This window comes from Brachyhypopomus gauderio, chromosome 5, assembly GCF_052324685.1.
Source record: "Brachyhypopomus gauderio isolate BG-103 chromosome 5, BGAUD_0.2, whole genome shotgun sequence".
Classification (NCBI taxonomy): Eukaryota; Metazoa; Chordata; class Actinopteri; order Gymnotiformes; family Hypopomidae; genus Brachyhypopomus; species Brachyhypopomus gauderio.
In genome coordinates this window covers 2129518-2149320 of record NC_135215.1, presented here as the reverse complement: position 1 = coordinate 2149320, position 19803 = coordinate 2129518, and the positions used below count along the sequence as shown (strand labels likewise).

The following is a 19803-nucleotide window of genomic DNA, read 5'->3' as shown; positions in this document are numbered from 1 at the left end:
TGTTACCTTTAAGACCAGCTCCAGGTGATATCATGATGGCAAGCTGGATTTACATATAGTAAGCACAAAGAACAAGGGGAAACGTTTAATTTTGTGAGCTGCCATTTTGTGAGTTGTAAGAAAGTTGAGAATCTTGGGTAATGCCCTTACCAACATGCAGTCGCAAGTGAGGACATACTTTCAAGTTTAGTCTTCATGTGTTATGCAGCTGATATCATTTTAGATTTTTTAGAGAGTTAAATATTATATGTAAGCCTTGAAAAAGGTGTTGGCGGTGTAGTAATTCTTGTTTTTATTTTTGTTTTTGAAGAAACCACTGCTGTATTACCTATAGCGTAGTTTTTGACGCTGCATACAAGTGCACCACCTCAAGTAAAGATACATATATTTTCTTTTTTTCTTTATTTGTCTGTCATCTGCTAACAAATATAAACAAGAGAATGACCCACTAGAGCCCGAAATGTCCACAGGCTACAATTCTTGGTACCAGGAGTGGGGTTATTCCAAGTAGCTACGGTTATTTGTTGCATGTAAGTAGAGAGTTGAGTACATCAGCAGTGGTGAGAAGCAGGTGGCATTTCAGACGAGACAGAGCGGTGTTTGGATGTCCAACTGCATGGTGATACTACATCAGAGCTGCAGAGAACAATGTTGTGACGGGATGACGCCAAGAACTTTCTCAGCTGTTGCCAGCGCACTTTGAGAGACCCTTATCCTTTTGCCAAGTATGCGGTGGAGACTGTAAAGGCCAACAAGAAGCAATGGTACAAGAAAATATTGGGGAGCTATGCACTAAATATCAGGAAGCCATGGTGGCCACAATAGCTACACTAGGCAACAGAGCTTATGCTCCCATGGAATGACGCATGCCTCCATTTTGTGGCGAGTTTGAGAAAGATGGTAGGTCTGTCGATGATTTCATTGAAGGCGTTGAGCGGGTGCTCCGGCTAGAGATCAGTCTGACCATGACCAGTGTGATTGTGTTATGTCCATGCTAAGAGGCTTGGCTCTAGGAGAGGCGCGTATACGTAGCAATAGGGACGTTTGGTAATGCCAGTGACTTTTTCACCTACCCCAGAGAAGCTTTTCAGGACAAATGCAGTACACCACTACTGTTTTATTGTTTTTACAGTCGTAAACAGCATAGACATAAGAGAATTTTCACATGCATAAGCTTTTAGCTTGCTACTGAAGTATTCTCCTGATGCCACAGCTAATGAAAGACCGGTACTAAGGGATCAGATCATAGAGGCGGTCAGAGATCCTTCTCTAAGGAAACAGCTTCACAGATATGTGCGAAACAAACCTGAATCCGCTATGATAGAGCTGCGAGAGGAGGCTGTTCTGTGGTCCTCGCAGGGCATATTGCAAAGAACTGCCCACAGAAGGGGCATAAGAAATATGAAGTCAATGACTTCTAGCTCCCAGGGAATAGAGGCACCCCAGTTGTTGTGAGTCAGGTCATTTGGGGGAACTCCATTGACTCCAGTGTACAGCCCTGTCATGATGAGATACTGCAACATGCTATAGGAACATGTCCTGTGGTACAGCTTAAGATTCAGAATGTTGTTACTCCTTGCTTGTTGGATACAGGGTCAACTGAGTACTATTACTGAGCAGTTTTTCCAAAAGCTTTTATATGGGAAAGATGAGGACATGTTGCCCACTACCGGATGGCTTATATTGACAGAGCTAATGAGTTTGATATCCTAAACCTTGGGTATCTAGAGCTGGAGGTTGAAACCATGGGCTTAAAAATACCCAATTGTGGCTTTTTGGTGGTCAATTACACCCTTGGCATGGGTCTGTGCCATGTATTGTGGGTATGAGTATTATCAGTCAGTGTAGGGAACTTGTCTACGCTGAATTTGGTATCACATTATGGGGAAAATTATATTCTGACTGAAGGAATTTTTTTCTGAGAATGCAGAAGTGGACAGCAGGCTACAAGAACTTTAGAAGAGCAGGAAGAGGTACTGAACACACACCCACTGAATCTGTAGTCACTATAAAAGCAAAGAAGACCTCTAAAAGCACTAGTAGTGACCACCAACTGCTGTTCGAACCCCTTAAAACACCGTTACCCAGAGACCTCAAGCATGTTGGTTGACCCTCACAGTAGCACATTTTGTGTACAGGTGTCAAACCTCTCATCAGAAGGTGCGTGGCTCTCATCTTGTACTTGACTGGACATTCGCTCGAAAGTAAAGTTCACAGATAATGATCAGTAGTGTGTAGTGAAAATGAAGTTCAGCTGAAGTTGAACAAGTTACCCTTGAGGCAGGGAAAGAGAATAGTATGTATAATTTGCAGTTGATTGTAGCATTGGCGGTAGGATGGGCATTGCCGGTAGGGCAAACTGGGCATTGGCGGTAGGATGAACAACAAGCCCAGATAAGAAAATTGTTGGCTAAGGACTCTGGCCAACTGCATGGTGTAGTAAATCTATGCCTAAGCGTAGGAAGCCCCAGTAAAACCAATCAACTGCTAAGACAAGTGTGCACAGAGGAATGTCAGACTGCATTTGACTTGCTTAAGGAGAAGTTAACTAGTGCTCCTATTTTAGGCTATGCTGTTTTTACATGGCCTAGTGGAGATTGAAGCAAGTGGCAGTGGGCTTGGAGCTGTTCTCTACTAGTGAGAAGAAGATGTGAAGTGAGTAATCGCACATGCATGCAGATGATTGAGGAATGCAAAAAATGCATATTGATTACCTGCTTGCACACAAATGTGCAGCAGCTTAAAAGTTCTCCAGTTACTTGCTATAGGTTCGAAATTCACTGGAATCACTGATAACCCTTAATGCCATTTTAAAACAGGCAGGTTTGGGGTGATTGGACAGAGATGGACTGCACAGTTGTCCATTTGATTTTGATGTGCAGTATCGTCAAGACCAGAGTAACACAGTGGCCGTCACTCTCTAGGCAGCGATTTCAACGGGAGACACAGCCGAATTCAGAAGACGCAGAATTTGTCGGATTGTGGCAATATGTGGTCCGATTAACGGGGCAGAGCTCTTGACCCAGAACTGTTCACTGCAGGATGTCAAAGCAGCAAGGTCATGCAGATCTGGGCCCTTGAAGCTGATGTGTGTGATATCGGTGGTCTGGGGGCAACACACCAACCCTCCCAAGTTATTGCTGTTGAATTCACGGTGCTTGGACCTGTCAGTGATGGTTGTGGGAATGTCTCGATCAGGGCCGTAACTTTGAAAGTCATGTATGAGCTTTGCAATAGGTATGGTGTAAAGAAAACGCAAACTCCCCCACACCATTCCATGGGCAATGATCATTATGAATGCTTCAACAGAACATTGCATGATCTCCCAGGTTACCCCCCCCCCCCCCGTATCATTTACTGTTTGGGATTGAACTCCACCTACGTGTGGATGCCCTGGGCAGGAACAGCCTGCTGATACAAAACACGAATAGTTAGTTACACACCAGAAGAGACTGATGAGAGATGCTTATGCTCTAGCAAACTCAAAGCTTCTGAACGCATTTCCTCACAGAAGGGCAAAGTTTACTGCCGTAAGACTGCCGCTTGTTTGTTTGTTTTTGTTTTTGAAGAAGCCACTGCCATATTACGTATAGCACAGTTTTTTGGCACTGCTTGCTTACAAGTGTATGAGTACCACCTCAAACACAGATACATATATTTTCGTTAATCTATTTGTCTGATATCCTCTTATTTGCAAACACATATAAACAAGATAATGACCCAGTAGACCCTGAAAGGCTACACATGCTTACAATATTTTGGTAGTTTGCCTCAAAACATTATACCAAAGCTTTACCCAGACTTTATCTGGAGTCCTAGGTGTTATAATTGTTGAGTCACTGACTGACTTGCCATGCATTTCACGGTGATCAAAAGTGAGCTAAACGAGTTAAACATCACTATCTGATTCCTCCAATTTCCCCTCTTTGTGTGTCTCTGTCCCCGTGTCTCATTCATGCATGCATTTTTATTTTGGTGCATTTTCACTATTCCCCAAATAGCTGTCCCATATAACATCTCCTATTAATTTTTTGGGGGGGGGAAGCTTTAATTGCACTATAGGCAGCTGCACGATAAATGATGATGGGGGTGGTAGTCTGATGATAACATGAAGGCCAATCAAACCTTATTTTATTTATTTATTACCCAATCATAAAATAGTGTTTTCATGTACAAAGTTTTTTACATGTGTGAATGAAACATTAGTTCTGTTCATCATTAGTTCTGCATCAGTTTTATAGAAGAGTTGTAAACCATTATTCAGTTTTAAGGCCAACTGTAGCCCTCATATGACATTTACTTTGCACAAGTACCACATTAATGTTAAATATCAATCTCCTACCAACTGCCATTTTAAATAGTTTATTATCCACTTTAGGCTAAGATGATATTAGTGGATAAACTTCTCTTCCTCTTCTGTTGGACGTAGATACAAATAACTGTTGCTTATTGTCTAGAATGTCATCTAAATTAGTGCTGACAGAATTCGTGATCTTCTCACACATCTATGTTCTTATTTTTCTCTTTGATAAATGTCATATCACAAACAAAAGTATTGATCTTCATCTTAGTAGCATTCTGCCAGTAATTATGTATTTTATCAATATGCCAACCTAGCAAATCCATCAAAGCTATTAACGATCTATTAATGGTAGTTAAGTGGATTTTGATCAACCCAGATTATGTATTTTTCTGTTTATGGATGTTTCTGTTATGAATTATTCATCTTAAATAAACAAAAAATATTTGTTAGTCTGCACAAATTTTTTAAATAATTTCAGCTGTGTAAATGCAGAAGATGGTGACTAATAAATGGACTAGAGTTGCTGTTGGATTATGGAAAACATAAGCAGAAATGGACATTACCATGGACATGAAGTTGTTTTGACAGTGTAATTAAGAGGAATACAAAGCTTATTTATATAGCTATTTTAATTGCTAGGTAAGCGCACGTTCGTGTGTGTGTGTGTGTGCATGCGAGCGTCTGTAAGAGCTTGCATCTAGTAGTGCTCCCAGTGTGTCTGCATGTTACACAGCCCTTGACAGACAAAGCTAACTTGATATGAAAACATCTGAGTGTCCATCAGATGTTCCACACACAGGATGATTCAGCTCGCACTGGGACGGAGCTTTCAAGAAGTGGTCTGGCAGCATTTAAGATGCACAAAAATATAATACAATAATATAATGGCTTGAGAACATGGATAAAAGGCGCTTTAACATTGCCAAAAAACAAAGAAGTCTCCGGCACCACCATGCTGTTTTTAAAAATATTAAGACACTTTGAATATTCAGATTTGCCACATAATGCATACTAACATTTACATTGTCCAGTAATATTGTGCTGTATTTTTGTCAATTGTGATTTTTACACCGCAATCGAAATTTGTCCTCCGCTTTTAACCCATCTGTGCAGTCAGAACACACACACACACACACACACACACACACTAGTGATTACTAGGGGGCTGTGGATCACACGTGCCCAGAGCGGTGGGCAGCCCTAGCCCGGCGCCCGGGGAGCAGTTGGGGTTAGGTGCCTTGCTCAAGGGCACCTCAGTCATGGCCTCAGGTCTGGGAATCGAACCCACGACCCTCCGGTCACAAGACCAGTTCCCTACCACCAGGCCATGACTGCCCCATTGACCATGCATGAACGAATCTTTTTTGTTTATTTGTGAGAGGAGAAATACAGCAAATATGTGGAGTCAATGAGCACAAGCTTTATCATCCTCATATCACATTTATATATATATATATATATATATATATATATATATATATATATATATATATATATATATATATATATATATATATATATATATATATCCAGGATAATTTACAGTTTCTCTTTATTGACTTTTCCGAGTTACAGAAATGGAGCCATGTGGGATTTTATAAGAAAGTCACATTCAGCCACAGTTATATGTTGTATGCTGGAGATTAAAGAGGGGGCGCGGGGTGCTGAGGGTGTTGTGAGACCTGTTTGTCTTCAGACTTAGTGATGATTTTGCGTTCACAGTAATAACTTTATATAAACTGTATAATTTCTGTGCAAATACATAACGCATAACGCGCCTCTCCTTCCCAGAGTCAAATGTGACTAAAACTTTCACATTTTGTCTTGAACGAGACAGAATGCCCTGTGCATAGGCAACCTAAAGAGATATTTTTATTTAATGTCTCCTTTTTTGCAGCTGCTGCCTGAGGTATTCCATGGGAAAAGAAAGCTCGCGGAGAAAAAGCGCTATTTTGGGTCTTTACGTCATTCTTTTCTACTTGGCGCGCGACTAAGTGTGTCCCGTGCACCAGTGTTTCTCCCTTTGACTTGGATATTTCAGTGAAGCAAACTAACTGAGCTTAGTGTTTTTCACTTTCGCTGCTATTATGATAAAGCTCTACAGGTTCGTGGTTTCACCAGAATCACCCGTCTTACGCACATTGTTTTTTTTTTTTTTTAGAAATTATTGTTTCTATTGCTCAGTCCGATTTATTAATTAATTTATTTTGCAAACTGTCAAAGAACAGTGGGCAGACCCTTACACATATGCTGCCATGTAACCTAAAGTTACAATGTGCAATAAACTCCAGAAGACTGAGGGGGCTGTAAATATGACACTATCGCTTGGTGAAATAGTTCTTAAAATAAACAGGAACACAATCATCTTAAATGGGATGTCTCTCTGAGACCTGTGCGAAAGGTAAGCTGGAACTCTCGGTGTGCGCGTTTATGTATGCTAATGTATTAAGAGAACTTCTGACATTGTTGGAGGCAGTCACTGGGTTTCACATTTATTTTCGCATATAAACCTGAAGTGCATCAGTCAACCAGGCAAAGTCGATACTCCAATCGTTAGACGCCTAAATTTGGGTTAGCGTTTACAATAAAAACCAAAAATAAGGGATATTTCCGCGCGAGTGTCTGCCCTCAGCTGTAGCGTCCACCCACGTCAGCCTGGGGAGGGCAACGCTGCTTAAAACGCCGTGGATGTGACAGTCCAGCAGTCCAGACCCGCGAGCGCACGGGGGCCATGGGGAAAAGCGCACGGCGCTCGTGAGGAACTCGTGAGGAACATGCAGAAGGAAACCACACACACGCCGATGCAAGTCTGACACGAGAAGGCGACACGAGAGCGAGCTGGCCGTGCCACAAGTGCTCCTTATCGGTTCTTCGGGACAGCGCGGGACGAATACGCGCCGACGTGGCGAGGCACCGGAGGAGGACACGAACCGGGACCTCGGCGCGAACAGCGTTGCCCTTTGGGGGGAAAGATGACAGTGGTGCCCGGGGAGAACCTCGACGAGACTGTGGCGCTGGCAGCCCTGTCCCAAGATGTCTACGACCCCGAGAGATCGGACCGGGACTGCTGCGAAAGGGTAGTCATCAACATATCCGGGCTGCGCTTTGAAACCCAGTTAAAAACACTGGCCCAGTTCCCCGACACCTTGCTCGGGGATCCCAGGAGAAGAATGCGCTTCTTTGATCCACTGAGGAACGAATACTTCTTTGACAGGAACCGACCAAGCTTTGACTCCATCCTCTATTACTACCAGTCCGGTGGCCGGTTGAGGAGACCCGTTAACGTGCCCGTGGACGTGTTTCTGGATGAAATTAGATTTTATGAATTGGGACATGAAACTATTGAAAGTTTCAGGGATGACGAGGGGTTTCCAAAAGAGGAAGAACGTCCACTGCCAGAAAACGAGTTCCAGCGCCAAATGTGGCTTTTGTTTGAATACCCCGACAGCTCCGGACCCGCCAGAGGAATCGCTATAGTCTCTGTGCTGGTTATTTTGATATCCATCATCATCTTTTGCATGGAGACTTTACCAGAGTTTAGAGATGATACGAAAACGGAGGAGTACCATTCACTGAACGGGACCGCGGGCGAGAAGAAACCGAGCCCCTTCACGGACCCGTTCTTCATCGTGGAGACGCTCTGCATTATCTGGTTCACCTTTGAATTCCTGGTGAGGTTGCTAGCGTGTCCGAGCAAGACGGTGTTCTTCAAAGATTTAATGAACACGATAGACATTGTGGCTGTGATGCCGTACTTTATTACCGTGTGTTTGGAGCTCGCCGAGTACCAGGATAAGGGGCAGCAGGCGACGTATCTGGCCATCTTGAGGGTCATTCGCCTGGTGCGCGTTTTCCGTATTTTCAAGCTCTCCAGGCACTCCAAGGGACTTCAGATCTTGGGGAGGACTCTACAAGCGAGCATGCAAGAACTCGGGCTCCTCATTTTCTTTCTTTTTATCGGAGTCATATTGTTCTCCAGTGCTGTGTATTTCGCGGAGACTGACGATCCCGATTCGGGGTTCAGTAGTATCCCCGACGCGTTCTGGTGGGCAGTGGTGTCCATGACCACCGTGGGTTATGGGGACATGTGTCCGGTGACCATCGGAGGCAAAATTGTGGGTTCTCTATGTGCCATCGCTGGCGTCCTAACCATTGCGCTGCCGGTGCCCGTGATCGTGTCTAATTTCAACTACTTCTACCACAGAGAGACGGATCACGAAGAACAGATCCAATACACTCATGTAACATGTGGCCAGCAGGAACCCTCGTTTGGTGAATTTAAAAAGAGCGACAGCAAACCGTCCCTCTCCAAATCAGACTACTTAGACACTGGGGACGCAGATTCGATTAAATACACGAACTGCAGCCCCCACAAAGCGTACACAGGGAAGCTTACTGATGTATGACTGTAGAAATGCGCACTAATGGCAGAGAAACGCGCGTTTCTGTGAGTACCTTTCTCATCATGCGCTCTGGCTTGAGTAGATATGGCGAGCTCTAATATCCAGCATCCGTGTGGCAAATGGAGAAATTTATTTTTTAAAATCATAGCAGTGGAATAATGAGATGTCAAGTGGTTTATTTCCGAGCTGTCTTCCATGTTCGCAATTATAGTCACAAAACGCAGAAGTAAAAAGAAACTGTCTCCAATCTCAAAATATAACCATAGAAAATAATACTGAACAACCAAGCCCAACCTCGCTAAATAGCACTTTACTCGTATGCTCTTAGTAATATATAATTTATTGGGCTGTTAGTCTCGGTGTTTGTGAGATTAGAAGTTTACATATGGTTTGCCTATTCGGAGCAAAGCTATATAATAGGACCAATATGTCTAAAACGTTATTCTTTTATTTTGATACGGGCATTGCAATTACAAAGGTCACTCAGAGAGCCGACCTACCCCTTTATTTTATGTGGTCAATGATTTTGCATGGCTGTAATGGTCAAGTGTGGTCAGGCGTGATAAAGAGAGACGTTCTCGCTCCATCGTCTGAGGTCGTGACTAGTGTGAACGTCGTTACAAATGCGTGTCCCCGGAAAACAGCTTATTATTTGATTATGTCGGTAAATTGCAACATGCGTTATCTGTTAACAAAAACAATAAAATAATAGGCAATAACAACTGACCACTTTCAGTCTAAATTTTAATTAAGTTTAATTTCTAAATTTGTTCCACTCTCCTCACTTGAGGTACACTTACAGTTTACGGTTCAGTTTTTTGGCCTAATTTAATTCTTAATTATTGCTTCAGCAAATATTCCCAGTCAATCTTATTGTAAGAAAACCAAAAGACCAACATATATAAATAACAACTGATTGTCATAATTGAGACTTCCTCGTATTCAACTCGCAGGTCTAGCAGACGTTGATGAATCGAGTTTTTGAGGAGATGATAAAACTCGGAAGAACGTGCGCGTTAATCTAGACTTAGGTGCTGAATAACAACATTTCTAGACCTAGAGCGCCATCTAATGGGAAAGGTGTGTGAATACTTTTGCAGACAAACTGTTTCTATAGCAACGTTCCAGACTGTTTTGAATTTTGTAAGGAAAAGTGTTCCTTAAATTATTTTCAGATAGAAATAGTTGGTGGCTGTCGCTTTTAAATATGCTAATTTATAACGCCGACTAAAGTAATGTAGAAATGCAAAAGGAATTAGATTGAATAGGCCTCCGGCATCGAGACCCCTAAGAATATTTTTTTTGCAATGTATGTATAATTGTAACAAAATAAAACTGGCTTCTTTCGTGAGTAGTCAATGTGTAAGATTTCGACATGGCACGGTGGAGTTTAATCGACCACTTTTGGTCGTGGATCGAGGCTTGGGGTGTTGGTGGTTTGAGGGGTGTGAGGGTTTAACAACACAGACGACATTAAATCCCACGTGATGAAGGATGTGCACGAACCCTTCGCGTGCAGAACTGCAGCCGATCCGGATTCTACGGTTCCGTTCTGCAAAGGAATCAAAATGGGCTCGCGGATTCAGAGCACGTGTAGGACTGTTGTGACTGCCGCTAAACTGTGTCGCGGGGAGCCGAAACTCGGGATCCTATTGGCTGGATTAGGAGCGTCTGCAACCAATCACCGACGTCGACTAAAAGAAAATGGAAATAAGTGTACAGACCTCTGGCTATGGCGCACATTAACTGTTTCGACCTTGAACGAACCGACGTCCTCTTTCTGTGGAAGAGATTCGTAGAAACAAGGTGAGGATCAAGTTCTTTGCACAGACATTTCGGCTGTTGTTGTTGTTGTTCGGGGTGGTGGTCTGTGCGTATGCGCTGTGTGTATGAATTACAATGTATGCATTGTATCCACGTGTTATTAATTAAACATGGCGACAGTTCTTCATCTAACCACTAGATGGCAGGCTTTACCCGTTTATCTCATGACTGCGGAGCCTTTCTTAAAACCCCCTTTAAGGTGTCTGTCCTATTATCACAGTACACAAACCAGAAAAAAATTTAATTGCAATCAACCCAACGATATCGCTCACTACTGACTAAATGGCACAAATCTAAATAGCATTTGACCTTAGAAATAAACCAAATTAAATGCAGGTTTAGAAATAAAAAATGTATATTATGAGCGGATCACACGATACCAGAAGCTTGCATTTTGCTTATTAAAGAAGCATGAACTGACGAATGATTTTATATTTATTTTCCCTGTAATTGTCCAGTGAGCTATTTCTTAATCTCTTCAAATTCCGCTGCAGCGTCGTGACTGCAGTACATACCATGGCCACTAGAGGTAGTACTTTCTGTTACTAAGCGAACAAAGGAAAATTCGGTACACAAAAAAAAATTGTCACAAAACAGTCGAGCGGTTAGATCTCGTAGGAAATGTTTACAATACCAGCTAACCTAAACAATTTTCCTATATAGAGTCTATACAGATCTACAGATAACTGAACAAAGCACATGTGATGAAGTTTTAATGATACACACCAAAAACCAGTGTTCGAATGCATGGCTGGCTCTGTGAGTTGTGAGAAGTCAGAAAGACAGTAAAAATGCATTTTCCCATGGACAGCAGTGTTCCTTGTTACCAGGTGATACAACTGGCATTCTCTCTGCTCTGGTTCAGAAGTAAAGGAGATAATGGACCCTCGGCATGATTACACTCCCAGTACATCTCACCCAGCTGGTACAATTTCTCCACATGCAGCAGATCCGGACCCTTCACATGTACTCAGATAAATTTAGCTGTTGGAATCAGCTGAGGGATTTACACGCAAGGGCCAGGGGTAACTCTGAAGATGTCAAAATGAAGTGGATGGACCTTTAAGCAAATGTTGGTAAACATTGTGATGTCTACACATTTATACTATTTTTAATAAATAAATAAATCGGCTTCAGTTTAAGGACTGCCAGATGTTTGCCACTATCTGCATCTTTGGTATGTTGGAACCAGCGTGCTCGTGTATGTTGTGACCTTGTCGTGACCAAGCGGCCTAGATAATCAAGGAGAATGTAAGGACACTCTGCTAGTAAACATTATTAGTTGAATTCTAGCTCTATGTATTTTCTACTGGGTTGTAGCAAGGTTCTCAAATGTGACCTTCAAGTACACAGATTGTCCATAACGTTCTCAGCTACATCGCAGTTGTGTCAGTGTCCGAGCGGTGCTACGTGGCAACTGGGATTTTCTCAAAAATGTAAAAATTTTGGACTGCATGCAATTTCAGGATGTGGAGGTGAATAATGAAGTGAAATGCATGTGCATGATAGTGCTGCAGAAACAGAAGAGAGCAACCAGGTGAATAGAAGAAAAAAAATCTTCATCTGAAGATGATCTATGCCCTCTTTCTTTTCAGAGTGTATCTGTGTCCTGTTTTGGCCAAATCTCTTAGTGGTCATTTTTATGCAGAAAAGACTAGATGCCAGGTGTTTCTAGGCTTACTGGGACATATTCTGACTATAATTTAAACCATGTCAAACCTTCTTCAAGCAAATGCGATATTTCCAGTGCCACTCTGTTAACCTGAGAACTATTTCTGTTAATCACATTTCATCAATCAAATTGTGACATCAAAGATATTTTATATAATAAATACAATATACACGTGCCATCATAAACGCATTCAACAGTTTCTTCAGTGCACTCAGCCCAGCGGGACATCTAGGCTGCTAGAACGCCAATGTCATATTGTGCAGCTAAAACACTAACAATTGAATTGTTCAAATCAGAAGGTGTAAATATTTTAAAGAGGTTTCTTTAACACTTAGTGTCAGTAGTGTCAAACCAGTAATGTCAGTACTGCAATGTACAATATACAATGTTTATTTGTTCAATTTAGCTGAACTGTAGTTGTTGTACACCCCAAGTTGAGTTTTTAGAAGCATCTATTAAAAATCCAGACACTTGCACCAAAACAAATGCAGACACTGTTTCAAAACTCAGGGAACACAGATATGAAATGAATATACTTTGGTAAGATACAGAATGTTGTTCATTTTTATGACAAATTTGTTGTTGGTTATGCTAACATTTATCCAGATGTTTTTTTAGTGAAACTTCAGTAGTGGGTGAAAAGGACAGTATTGACGCTTATTTCATTTAATGCAGTTGTTTCCTTACTTTTGAGATGCCCTATATTTCTATATGAGGTCAAAATGAAACGTCCTGTGAGTATGGGAAGGTTTTTAAAGCTGCTTGGATATAATCAGCCCTCAGTTGAAGAGATCGTCTACAAACAGAGGATATTTCAAAACTGTGGGCGGTTTATCGAGGCCAGGGCATCCCGACACTGCCAACGAGCCGGCGGGACAATACAGCAGGAAATCACACAAACCCACAGACCAACAGCACAGGATTTATGTTCCTCATTCATTCCTCAATCAATGTAAAAATGCTAATACACCCTGGGGTGGGGGACTTAAAGCAGGCAATGCATGCAAAAAAAATGCTTTCAAGAAGTAATTTTTGGCAAAGAAAAAGCATCAACAGTGGAATAGTGAATAAAGCTGTGCTCTGTAAATCAGCTGATAAGATGAGTCAGGTGTGTTTGGAGCAAGGAAAACATTCAAATTCAAGGCTGGGGGGTGTGTGTGTGTGGGGTGTGTGTGTGTGTGTGTGCTCTACAGGCCTAATGTATGACCCACAGGATTAGCGAGCATGGGTGCTCCATGGGTTTACCAGGGGTGTGTTCCTGAGTGGATATATGCCATGAATCAGGTGGCTCTGGAGGTCCAAGATTAAAAAGCCCCCTAAGACCAAACAGCCATATTCTCTATTCCCTCCACGTAAGAGCTACAGTATCTTTGGTACAGGTGTTCAGTGCTGATGGTTCAAATCACTTTTTAAATTCTTATCTTCCATTTGTGCTCCAGTCTTTTAGACAGCACTGTGATTTATTTATACTGTAATATGATTGGCAAATGAAAGAACATAAACATTCTCCTGCTGGAAAAATATTCTGCACACAAAACTGTTCACACAAAACTATTTAACTGCAGGATTAGGCAATTTAGTACATGACCGCGGCGTTTCTGAGTGACTCATGACTAAAATGTCAGTCTGAATGATGTTTTCTGAGGGGTAAAAAGCAAAAAGATAGAACGCTCACAGTGCATTAACTACACCCTTTGTCTCCATCTGTACTCCACCCATCATCAACTGTACTTTCCTTGACCGAAAGATTAACTTTGCCAAAGGGGCATGTTATTTCAAGCAGTGGCTGCGACAGGTCGCTCGTAATCCAGGGACTTCAGGCACTTACAGATGATGAATTAGCATCATGTGAGTTTCAAATGTCTTGAAACCCTCATCCCTTAACACTCCATGGCTGTCAGCTGTTTCCACAGACACCAGAATTGTTTTGTTATTTTCTGCTACCATGGTAATGAATTGACAGTGCCATTGGCTACATAATGGTTGACACATATTGTGGCATTACAGCTCGTAGCGTTAAACACAGTGACCATGAGACCTTGTTGCTAAAGCAATGATACATATACAGTGTTTGAAAATGTAGAAATATAACTTTTTATGTGAATAAAAATGTATTGAAATCACAAGAAAGGCAAATACTGTTAAGAATGACCAAGGGTACGGTCAGAAAAAGAGCTGTTTCCATACCAACCTTATATTTCTTGACTTGTTTCTCACAAAAGCAGTGATTTTGTGGATTCTTATAGGTCTGAGACTGTGTGTAGTAAACTTTATTTAAAGGGGCTTTTATGCTGCTAGTGTTTATATGTTGAGTGTTTATATGTGTGTGTGTGTGTGGGTGTGTGTGTGTGTGTGTGTGTGTGTGTGTGTGTGTGTGTGTGTGTGTGTGTTAGTGAATGAGCGACGAGATACTGTCATTAAAACATCTTCCAAGTCTACGAGCAAACGTAGTGGAGCACTGGCAGTGTGGTTGCAGTGGCAGTGCAGTGATTGGCTGAGGCGAAGTCCCAGACACGCCCACCAGGGCAACGTGGGGTCTCACTCCTGCTCTTTGCCAAAGCAGTGGGAACATTTTGCAGCCTGCTAGGTCGCTAACGCTGTGTGACAGTTCTGTGTGAGTGCTATATTGTTGATTTTCTCAGAAGCCCTTAAAAATGTTGAATCTCGTGTGGGGAAAGAGTGTTTAAGGGTATTTTTCATGTGGACATAATTTTATCAGTAACAGGAAACCCAAAACTATGTATATGGTTGTGACAATGCACAATAGCAAATAGTCATGATATTAATGTTGAATAATTAAGGAATTTTCCACTTCTGAAAAAATAAAGAATTCTCTCATGTAATTATTGAGCGACTGTATGATTTGCAACAAACAGCAAGTAGCCAGAGGACAACATGACAGTTGACCAATCTGTAATATTCAATAAGACTCCTTTGTATTTTCTGAGAATCGAAGCTTAAATGTGTTTTGATTTTGGTTTCTTATCTTATGCCACAGAAGAGCACTGACTCTCATCCACCAGCATAAGCGATGTTAAAGTTGTGAGAGCCTGACAGAGCCGTAACTAGACATGATCATTCTAGCGAATCTCTTTTGTCACCTACGGATGCAACATCTGGGCAGCAGTTGCATTAACTGGTTGAATAAGTGCACTCTAACAAGCTAATAATCTCTTCTTGTGATTAGACAGGTGAGCGTTACTGCTTGATGTCCTGTAATTGCTTTCGGAGTGGCAATTGATCCTCATTAAGATTAAGTCAGACATTGTGGACCTACATTTTTACTGGACTAGAGCTCTGTTTTCTTTTGGGTTTCAGGAGCAGAGGATGGAACCTTGGCACAGGTTTGAAGCAAAGAAAACCAGCCAGAAGCACAGGTGTTTGACCAGTCCATCGACTCGGGGGCTTGGTAGACCCGACAGCAGACTCATACTTCAAACAGCAACAAATCAATGAAATGAAAGACGTCAACAGGGCTGGGACAGGACGCATGTCCTCAAGTGACATTTGGAGGACGTTTCTTGCAGAAATACACAATGCCTCAAAGGACAGAGGGTTAAAGATGTGCTGAGACTCATACGAGAATCTACTTGAATCATACATCATATACATACATGCTTTATGAAACACTAAACATGTTCCTGGTGTCTTTTTGGAAAGAATGTGCTATAAAGGCAAGTTTCTGTGTGTGTGTGTGTGTGTGTGTGTGTGTGTGTGTGTGTGTGTGTGTGTGTGTGTGTGTGTGTGTGTGTGTGTGTGTGTGTGTGTGTGTGTGTGTGTGTAAACATGAATGTTCTCACAGGTTAACAGCAAGAATATGTCATATATGAACACTACATATCATCTGCTATACCAAAACATTATTGCATGCTCTAAATAAGGCATGCAGGTGGATATCATGTAAAAAAAAAGAATAGCAATTTTCACTCTTTATTAACCAATGTCTCAAAATAGCTTCAAATCAAACCATCTAGTAATATGGGAACAATGACCGCATTTAGATTTAAAAGTATGTCTATTGCTTAACAGGTGTAGTTATCATTGTTAAATTTATATTTTTTTAAGGTATCATGTTTTATATGAAATGAAATCAGTTAAACTGCTGACAGATTATTTTTTCAATATTTTTGCTAAATAATTTTATTCTCTCTCATGGATTATTTTGGCCTTGTTGGAGGTGCAGCTGTAAGAACAGATGAACTGTAATGGTGTCGTAGTAAACGCTTCAGACTCTCACTCCTCGTTGAAGGGTTGACACAGGACAAAATCTGCAGCCTCCTGACATTGTGTTTCTTCCTTTGTTTCTTTTATAACTGCAACTGCTTGCATAGGTTTGAAACAGCCTTTGGATCCAAGAATGCTGTTATCGCCCGTCGCGTAAATTATCTACCTCAATGCTGTGATCTTGCAGTAGAAACGTGGCCCTGCGATCTTGGTTCTGAGCAGAAACGTGGCCCTGTGGTCTTGGTTCTGAGCAGAAACGTGGCCCTGTGATCTTGGTTCTGAGCAGAAACGTGGCCCTGTGGTCTTGGTTCTGAGCAGAAACGTTGCCCTGTGGTCTTGGTTCTCAGCAGAAGTGTGGCCCAGTGGTCTTGCAGCAGAAGCGTGGCCCAGTGGTCTTGGTTCTCAGCTGAAGCGTGGCCCTGTGATCTTGGTTCTGAGCAGAAGCGTGGCCCAGTGGTCTTGGTTCTGAGCAGAAGCGTGGCCCTGTGGTCTTGGTTCTGAGCAGAAACGTGGCCCTGTGGGGGTGATGTCTGGTCACTAACAGGGTGACTGTGGCCCGGTGGTCGTGGCCCGGTGGGGGTGGCCCGGTGGTCGTGGCCCGGTGGGGGTGATGTCTGGTCACTAACAGGGTGACTGTGGCCCGGTGGTCGTGGCCCGGTGGGGGTGGCCCGGTGGTCGTGGCCCGGTGGGGGTGATGTCTGGTCACTAACAGGGTCACTGTGACCCGGTGGTCGTGGCCCGGTGGGGGTGGCCCAGTGGTCGTGGCCCGGTGGGGGTGATGTCTGGTCACTAACAGGGTCACTGTGACCCGGTGGTCGTGGCCCGGTGGGGGTGGCCCGGTGGTCGTGGCCCGGTGGGGGTGATGTCTGGTCACTAACAGGGTCACTGTGACCCGGTGGTCGTGGCCCAGTGGGGGTGGCCCGGTGGTCGTGGCCCGGTGGGGGTGATGTCTGGTCACTAACAGGGTCACTGTGACCAGGTGGTCGTGGCCCGGTGGGGGTGGCCCGGTGGTCGTGGCCCGGTGGGGGTGATGTCTGGTCACTAACAGGGTCACTGTGACCCGGTGGTCGTGGCCCGGTGGGGGTGGCCCGGTGGTTGTGGCCCGGTGGGGGTGATGTCTGGTCACTAACAGGGTCACTGTGACCCGGTGGTCGTGGCCTGGTGGTCGTGGCCCGGTGGGGGTGATGTCTGGTCACTAACAGGGTGACTGTGGCCCGGTGGTCGTGGCCCGGTGGGGGTGATGTCTGGTCACTAACAGGGTCACTGTGACCCGGTGGTCGTGGCCCGGTGGTCGTGGCCCGGTGGGGGTGATGTCTGGTCACTAACAGGGTGACTGTGGCCCGGTGGTCGTGGCCCGGTGGGGGTGATGTCTGGTCACTAACAGGGTCACTGTGACCCACTTTAGTCCTTCTCGTTGTCTCTGCTGTGGTGTCGGGTGAAGGTTTGAGTTTCGGTCCTCAAAATAGCTTGACCCGGCAAACCTGTCCTTGTTCTCCATCTTTGAGGTCTGGTATGTGTGTGTGTGTGTGTGTGTGTGTGTGTGTGTGTGTGTGTGTGTGTGTGTGTGTCAGTCTGCTCAGGCCCATTTTAGTGACTAAATGGCACATAAGTTTGTCCAGTTATGTACTCTTCACTACAAACAGCTACAAATAATAACACCTAAACTTTATCAATAGGGAATTGATTGTGCAACTGTATGGACGCACCAGTATAGTTTAGAAAACCATAAATGGAAACCATAAATCACAGACATCCTTATCTGTGTCCCAATGTCCCAACACTGTTTATATAGCAGTGTCCCAATGTCCCAACGCTCAATACTTTCCTTTCATGTGCACATCCGTGTTCATTACCTTTAGCTTCCAATAACAGCACCAGCTTATTACATTAATATACAAGAACCAGTGGAAATGTGTGTGAGAGCACTTTCACTGAAAGTCACACATTTATCTTACTTACACTTCAAAGTCTTCCTGGTGGACGCAGGAGACATTTGCTTTGTTTCCTGTATAATTTCTTGTGTTACCTTTTCCACTTTGTTTTTCAATCATGAGCTATTTTTGATAAATAAATGTTTATACATCAGCGTTCTGATCTTTTCACGGGAGGAGAGCGGTTGTCTGAGATGAACAGCACTGGTATGCTGTGAGAATACCTCTTAAGGAGGAGCTATTGTATGGAGATGTGTATGCAATGGACGTGCTGGTGTATGACTTGGAAAAGAACACAACACCTCATCATATTTTTACAAAATATTTCAATCACAATATACAATTAGATTCAAAGCACAGTGTAAAACCAGTATAAAATATTCAAGCCTGCTTCAGAACGAGAACTAAAAATACTTTCATCTTTCACATGTTTTCCTCTGCAGATTAAGAAACATGATGATTAAGCTAAACTTGCAGGTATGTTCTACTGTGTTAATTCAATTGTAATAGTAAAATCTTGCATGCGTGCCACCTACATGAACATAAGAGCTGCCCCTGCTTTGGCCTTTAGGTGTTTAATGTTTCATGCTTCACAGGTTTAATAGTTATACAGTTCAAACATACCTTGTCAAAGTATATCTTCATAGGTATTCTCAACTATATTACTCTGTCATCTCAAACCTTTTGTAATCTGCTAAACACTTAACGGCTGCGTGTATTTAACCACTGCGAAATGAGATTAGCCAACTGTGATGCAGCACGACTAGTGTTGCTGTTATTACATCCCTGGTGGTTTTGTTAGTGAAGCCAGCGTCTGATGCCTTTGACCCAGACAGCACACCGTCGGGTGCACCTGTGCAACACAAACGTGGCAATGGCTGCAAGCAGCTAACTACTTACATGCTAAGGGAAGGCGTTAGGAGGCTGGCCACATCTTCAAGGTGGCATAGGGGCTTTGATTCAAACCTCGTACTGACTTTACACATGCAAAATCTGTCTGAAGCATCAAGCATACTCAATTCATGTAATATAGGTCATAACAAGAAGGTTTGCATAGTATGTTCTTCTGTTTTTAAAAGATGTGAAATTGCAGATAAGAAACCATGAGGCTTTTTTAGGGTTGTGCAATGTGCTATACTTCCATAGATATGTCATGGTGATGTTGACTGTATGAGACATGTACAGAGAGATTTAGTGAGAATATCAGCTTTTACCTACAATGTGCAATGCAACTATAGAGTGTAGAGCTGTGTATATTTTTTTTATTATAAATAAATGATTATTTTCCATTGTGTAAATCAAGTGGTAGATTCAAAGTATGTTCTGTAATATGAAACACTGATACATTCCCATATATGTTATATGCTCCAGTTTTTTTGAAAGCAGTTATGGACAATGGCATTAAAGACAAAAGATTCACAGTTTCATCATTATCATTAGAAGTTT

General features: G+C 42.8%; 1 protein-coding gene across 3 annotated transcripts; it reads left to right on the top strand.

Moving 5' to 3' along the window:
* Positions 1-6759: 6759 nt before the first annotated feature.
* Positions 6760-16168, top strand: LOC143514057 (shaker-related potassium channel tsha2). 3 transcript variants are annotated; one of them, XM_077004822.1, is made up of 3 exons: positions 6760-10512; positions 11396-15393; positions 15521-16168. In XM_077004822.1, the coding sequence occupies exon 1, from the start codon at positions 7276-7278 to the stop codon at positions 8707-8709; it is 1434 nt and encodes a 477-aa protein (XP_076860937.1). In that variant the 5' UTR covers positions 6760-7275; the 3' UTR covers positions 8710-10512; positions 11396-15393; positions 15521-16168. The 3 variants fall into 3 exon arrangements, with proteins under 3 accessions (XP_076860937.1, XP_076860934.1, XP_076860935.1); XM_077004819.1 differs by having other exon boundaries at positions 11361-15393; XM_077004820.1 differs by lacking the exon at positions 11396-15393.
* The last annotated feature ends 3635 nt before the right edge of the window (positions 16169-19803 follow it).